The 6,274-nt window shown below is 42.1% G+C and overlaps 3 protein-coding genes across 5 annotated transcripts; 1 reads left to right on the plus strand and 2 right to left on the minus strand.

Moving 5' to 3' along the window:
- Positions 1–1,850: 1,850 nt before the first annotated feature.
- Positions 1,851–2,904, minus strand: Ppcdc (phosphopantothenoylcysteine decarboxylase). The gene is made up of 2 exons (XM_046625978.2): positions 2,479–2,904; positions 1,851–2,412 (listed from the first exon to the last, which is right to left on the minus strand). Exons 1-2 carry the CDS (start codon positions 2,902–2,904, stop codon positions 2,239–2,241), a joined length of 600 nt encoding a protein of 199 aa, XP_046481934.1. The 3' UTR covers positions 1,851–2,238.
- Positions 2,905–3,117: 213 nt separating this feature from the next.
- Positions 3,118–3,659, minus strand: LOC124218977 (cytochrome c oxidase assembly protein COX19). The gene has a single exon (XM_046625983.2). The coding sequence runs from the start codon at positions 3,373–3,375 to the stop codon at positions 3,118–3,120; it is 258 nt and encodes an 85-aa protein (XP_046481939.1). The 5' UTR covers positions 3,376–3,659.
- A 303-nt stretch (positions 3,660–3,962) lies between these two features.
- Nprl2 (Nitrogen permease regulator-like 2) lies at positions 3,963–6,274 on the plus strand. Of its 3 annotated transcripts, XM_046625967.2 has the most exons (9): positions 3,963–4,091; positions 4,160–4,411; positions 4,496–4,587; positions 4,658–4,814; positions 4,899–5,016; positions 5,130–5,364; positions 5,444–5,574; positions 5,652–5,821; positions 5,925–6,274. In XM_046625967.2, exons 2-9 carry the CDS (start codon positions 4,277–4,279, stop codon positions 6,096–6,098), a joined length of 1,212 nt encoding a protein of 403 aa, XP_046481923.1. In that variant the 5' UTR covers positions 3,963–4,091; positions 4,160–4,276; the 3' UTR covers positions 6,099–6,274. The 3 variants fall into 3 exon arrangements, with proteins under 3 accessions (XP_046481923.1, XP_046481924.1, XP_046481922.1); XM_046625968.2 differs by having other exon boundaries at positions 4,016–4,411; positions 5,944–6,274; XM_046625966.2 differs by having other exon boundaries at positions 4,031–4,411.

A 6,274-nucleotide genomic window follows, 5' to 3' on the forward strand; every position in this document is an offset into this window, starting at 1 on the left:
AAAAACTTTTGGTCTCAGATTTGATTTGGATGACCCTTCCCTGACTAACTGGACCCCCAGGAACTCAGAAAACGTAGCAAAAACAGCGTGGGACCAACAGCAGAGAAATGACGACGGAAAGAGCACCAGTCAAAAAATGTTGAAATCACAGGTTCTTGTTTTTTGGCTCTAACTTTTGATCCGTTGCTCGCAGCGTGTTAGGACTGCGCCCAGTCGATTTCTCTCGCAGAATTACGTAGGAATAGTCCATCAAGGAATTTATCCCGGCACTTTTTAAAATCGCGAAAATTTTCGCCAAAAATGCAAAGGGGTTAGCCTTACTTTTTCTTCATTTTTTGGCCGAAAAATTTCTGGTCTCTGATTCGATTTAAATGACCCTCTCCTGACTAATTGGACCCCTAGGAACTCCGAAAACGCAGCCAAAGGAGCGTGGGATCAACAGAAGAGAAGTTACGAAAAAAAAGGACCTGCTGAAAAATGTCTTAAAAACAGGTTCTCGTTTTTTGGCTGTAACTTTTGATGCGTTGATCGCAGCGTCTTGGGACAGCGCCCAATCGATTTCTCTCGCAGAATTACGTAGGAATAGTCCATCAAAGAATTTATTCCGGCACTTTTCAAAATCGCGAAAATTTTCGCCAAAAATGCAAAGGGGTTAGCCTTACTTTTTTTTTGGGCAAAAAACTTTTGGTCTTAGATTCGATGAGGATGACCCTTTTCTGACTACTTGGACCCCCAGGAACTCAGAAAACGTAGCGAAAACAGCGTTGGACCAACAGGAAAGAAGTGACGACGTAAAGATAACCAGCTGAAAAATGTGAAAAACTCAGGTTCTGGTTTTTTGCCTGTAACTTTTGATTCGTTGCTCGCAGCGTGTTGGGACTGCGCTCAGTCGATTTCTCTTGCAAAATCACGTAGCAATAGTGCATCAAAGAATTTATTCCGGCACTTTTCAAAATCGCGAAAATTTTCGCCAAAAATGCATAGGGGTTAGCCTTACTTTTTTTTTGGGCAAAAAACTTTTGGTCTCAGACTCGATTTGGATGACCCTTTCCAGACTAATCGGACCCCCAGGAACTCAGAAAACGTAGCGAAAACAGCGTTGGACCAACAGGAAAGAAGTGACGACGTAAACATGACCAGCTGAAAAATGTGAAAAACTCAGGTTCTGGTTTTTTTTGTGTAACTTATGATTCGTTGCTCGCAGCGTGTCGAGACTGCGCCTAATTGATTTCTCTCGCGAAATTACGTAGGAATAGTGCATCAAAGGATATATTCCGGCACTTTTCAAAATCGCGAAAATTTTCGCCAATAATGCAAAGGGGTATAGCCTTACTTTCTTTTTATTTTTCGACGAAGAAATTGCGGATGTCAGAGGCGATTCGTATGACCCTTTTCTGACTAATTGGACCCCCAGGAACTCAGAAAACGTAGCGCAAAAGATCGTGGGACCAACAGCAGAGAAATCACGGAGGAAAAAGTACCAGCAGAGAAATGACGAATGCAAGTGATCTGTTTAGCAGCTGCAACTCTTGACCCGTTGCTTGCAGCGTATTCGATGAATGTGCTATTATTCGAGTATCACGTATTCTGTTTTGCATTGTACCCACAATGCACGATGGTTAACAATATCATTTCATATCCATGTCTGTACAGTGGCGGTCAAGTATGACGAAATTTGTCCTGTACCCTTGTTATAAACAAATAAACAGACGGATTCTGAATCACATGGAAGAATCAGTCCGTACTTCACCATTTTCAGCAGCCGTCCCTCCGAGGCTTCCGCAATTCGTGGGTAGCAATATTTGTGAAAGGTAAATTTGAAATCATTTTTCAAGTAATATCAAATAGTCTTCATCTACGACTCATTTTCTATATATTCTCGCCAGCCTAAATTGTATAATTTGGTGTTCGTAAGCATATAGAATCTCCTTAATATAGAATTATTCAATAATAATAGTCCACATATCTTCCTTAGACAACTGTTCTATCTTTAATGCATTAATCATTAATTAGAGATTAAACTTTGATATAAATGGTGCAGCATCATAAAGTCTCGAACCAAAAACGAAGACATATTTCGCGTCACTGTGCTCTTGGGAAGCGAATTATGTCATCATTATTCATTTGAGGCTTCAATTGTTGAAAAGAATCCTATGACTTACTCATACATAATATAATAACAGGTAAAATATTTGAAATATGTCTATGTATAAATGATTCTATCATTCATGTAACTCATTACGGATATAGATGATCCGACGGAGGGTAAGGGTGCCAGGGATTTAGAGCTCTGAGAGTCGTCTGAACTATCGTATCAACTTCGGCCATTGCACCGAGCCCATTATCCCCGCACATCAAAGTCTTGGAAATGCATGGAACCTCCTTGTAACCCCACGATTTCAGCATGGATATCTGTGGGCAAAATCAATCATACTCGCTTATGTTTGATCAAAAATTGAATCTATCTCTACTGCATACCTGAGGACCAGTGACAGGATGCTCCCACATCTTTGTATTCATGGCAGGACAGAACAGAAGCGGTTTAGCAGGGTCCCAAGCTCTGGCGACACAGGTAAGTATGTTATCGCACATACCGCTGGCCAGTTTCCCCAGGGAGTTTGCATCCAGAGGAGCAATCAGGTACAAATCTGCCCACTTGACAAGATCGATGTGAAGTATAGGGTCGCCTCTATCTTGCCAGGCAGCCCATTCCACCGTATCCGACAATATTTGGGTACCAGGTGGCAGGTCGGACTCTTTGAAGAAGTGCTTCGCTCTCTCCGTCACGACAACTCTAACTTCCAAGTTTTGTTCCCAGAATTTTTCCGCTAGAGTAGGAAGCTTGATTGTAGCCACACTACCCGTGCAGCCTATGAGGATCTTTTTTCTCGTCGTACAAGACATATTTTCAATGTATTATCAAACCAGGGTATTGACATGAAACGAGAGTAAGGTATTATATCGCTGCGTACGACAGCCTGAATTAAAATTATACTTTCAAAGATAAAGAGGGTAGATACAAGAGCACCCTCTCTTAATTGTAGAGGAAGTAATTTCACGGCGATATATCGGTTACCCTCTGATTTATAGGCGAGCTAAGAGGCGGGGTTAAAGAGGTTATGTTTCCTTTTTGTTTTCGTCACCGAAACCCAGCTTTGACCATTCCTCTTTAGCCATAAGATTGTTGTCCATTCTACAGCCAAGGTAATCTCTAGCGACGTCTCTGCAGATTGTGTTGTTACCCTTGTTGTCTCTGAGGCAACGCATGTAGTCAACCATAACCCGCTTGCATTTGCCTTCGTGATCCAATGGAAAGCTACCCTTCTCGGGCGGCGTTGGGGTGAATATTTTTTGACCGAATGTAAACGACGACATCACGTCTTTACACGATTGTTATTACGCGAAACATCGACTCTTAACTCCTCGTCCTTATCACTACCATTGAGCAGACCTTAACCTCTGTATTAAATGTTGGTATAAAAGAAAATGAGCAAATCACCTCCGACTGCGTACATACGTAACGGTGGTCAATCCAAGGCAATCCAAGCTCCACAAAACTCACACACTAGCTATCTGCTCTTTTTTACACGTGCTTCAACGCACGCACACGCCGTGCAACGAATGGTTGACGCAGTCCCCTGACACCACTGACACACGCTGCTAAAAGTGGTTCACAAAATGTCACTCGATTCTGCCGCCAATCTCCACCACTATTGGCGCTAGTAGTTGTCTGACAAGCTGTCAGAAGTCTTTTAGCGCCACGTAGAGGAACTAACAAACGGGGACAAAACGCGTACAATTTTTTAGTATACGAGCAGTGCTGTGTGTCAGGGACCTGGGTTGACACAACTCTCTGCATTCGCTATTTCTCATGTCAAGTATTACCATCTATGAGTATTACACGCTATTCGTCGATGACTACCGAACTTTGCCTCTAGAGGCGGTAGTGGGGAGGAACCAAAGTAGGTGTGTTCGTCACACACGGAATGCACGTGGTAAAACCACTGTTACAACAAGCACATGGATCTAAATATCGGAACGCACTCGGTGCTGTCGTCAGTCGGATCTAGCAGAATAGGCCAATGAAATTAGTCAGTGTCGTGTTTTGTCAGAAAATTGACGTTAAAGGCAAGCGCTCATTAACTTGATCACGTTTCAGAGACCACTGGAATCGGTCAATCGGAATAAAGGAACATATCTGTCGTGTTTGCACCGTTAGATCGTTTACCGACTCCTTTGAAATGTCAGTCGGATCGAAATCGTTTTTGTTCGAACGATGATAATCAATGGGGCAGCATCCGCAATGGGATCGCCGCTGGACAGCAACGATGAGAAAGGTCAGGAGGGCCCGATACGGTGCATATTTTTTTCCGAATTCCATCACATTGCCGGGCCCAAGATAACCTGTCAGGTTAGTCCTCTAGGGATGATCATGCGGCCAGTTGCTAATTAAACTAGCTTCTCTGGACATTAATCCCGAGTTCCTTGTACCCAGGTTCCTGACAACTATATACTCAAAGACATCTTCGATAATGTCAGCGTCTACATAATACCGAAGGCTCAGCTGCAAAGGAGCACCATCACGGTGTAGGTAAACCGGAGCTTAATTATCCAAGCCGTTCCGTATCAGCACCGAATATTTATAACCCATTTACAGAACCTTGAAGGACTTCAAGATCCTGGGATTCCCCGTGAGGATAGACAACAAAAAATATGCTAGGAATGCATTTTACTTCAATCTGTGCTTTGTCTGTGACGCCGAGGCTCGTACGGTACATTATGAACCTGTGGTGAAGAAAATGTCCGATTTCTTGGTAGTATTTCATCGTTACCTCAATATTTGTATCTTCGAATAACCTCATTATTCTAACTTGTATATTCCATCATTTACCTTTCAGATAGCAATGGAAATTGAAAACTGCTTCTTATCAGCTTCCGAGGACAAGACTAGACTCTCAGCAATGCTAAAGCAAGTTATGCATGATCTGAACATGCACAAAATGTGTACACTCACTGGTAATTCGTTGGTTTAATCGGATAGCACTGTATCATCTTCGTTATCATCTTATCGGGTTATTGATTACAAGTAAAGAGTTTGAATTCTGGTTACGGTAATCTGTCACTTGCAGAAGGAACTATGACCTCGCATTTAAAGGTGGTCAAGTTAGCCCCAGAGCCTAAGCCAGTACTGGATCATCAAGTGCCTATATTTCTTGAAGGTCGAGAGGCCTTCAGAAGTGATCACTGGGATTTGACGACGCAGCAAGTACTTCCGTATATTAACGGTTTCAACCATGTTGCCAGAATAGCAGCAGAGGCGGATGTGGAAAATAATTTAGTGAAAAGTTGCGTACAAAATCTCATGTACGTATCATCCGGAGTATTATACAATAATCTGACAATGTTTTTTCTCAACATAACGGCACCGCGCCCTCCCTTTCAGATACTATGGGGTAGTCAGTCTGATCCCGATATTTCAATACAGCAATGTTTACGCAGCTACTCCAAAGTTGAAGAAATTAGCTGAGGATACGCAGCTTCAGGAAAAGTGTATCTTGTATACATCTAAAACTGGTAATTGTAGAATAACGATAGATATACGCGGTTTGGGGAGTTGATCAGATCTCAATTTTTCACCACCAATAATACAGCGAGACAACCGGCTTACCTGAGGGACATTTATCGGATGTATGCCAGCATGACGCATGGCAATAGCATGCGCGATTTATGTCAGCGGCTCAATCCTCAAACCTTAAGAATCAATGAGCGGAGGCTCGTTCAGTTTGGACTTATCGAAGAGCTCATTCGAAGGGTTTACAAGGTGCGTGAAAAGCAGACTGGAGTTTGAGGAATTGTTTCCAAACTATTTTACAAACAAGTTTGTGGGATCGTTTGAGATTTACAGATATTATATCTGATTATAGTACCCGATTCACTTGCCAGGCACGGTTAGCGAAGAAGGACACAGTAATTCGATCTACAAATACTTCACTGGAACTTACAGCCTCGATGAAATATGCTGTAGCACAGGACAATCAGTTGCACAAATTGAAGATATTGTCGAACGCGACTCAAACGTTGTAATGCTATGGAAATGATAAAATATTTCCAATAGCTTCGGCGGCTAGTTATTATCACACAGATTTTGCATCAATTAACGATAGGTCAGGTCATTAAAATGAAATACAATATATGTGTAATATATACTTGTCTACCGAGGCAATGTAAATATATGGTTGTAAATACTTAAAAATAAAAAAAAGTACTGCTTGCA

Source organism: Neodiprion pinetum, chromosome 5 (assembly GCF_021155775.2).
Source record: "Neodiprion pinetum isolate iyNeoPine1 chromosome 5, iyNeoPine1.2, whole genome shotgun sequence".
Classification (NCBI taxonomy): Eukaryota; Metazoa; Arthropoda; class Insecta; order Hymenoptera; family Diprionidae; genus Neodiprion; species Neodiprion pinetum.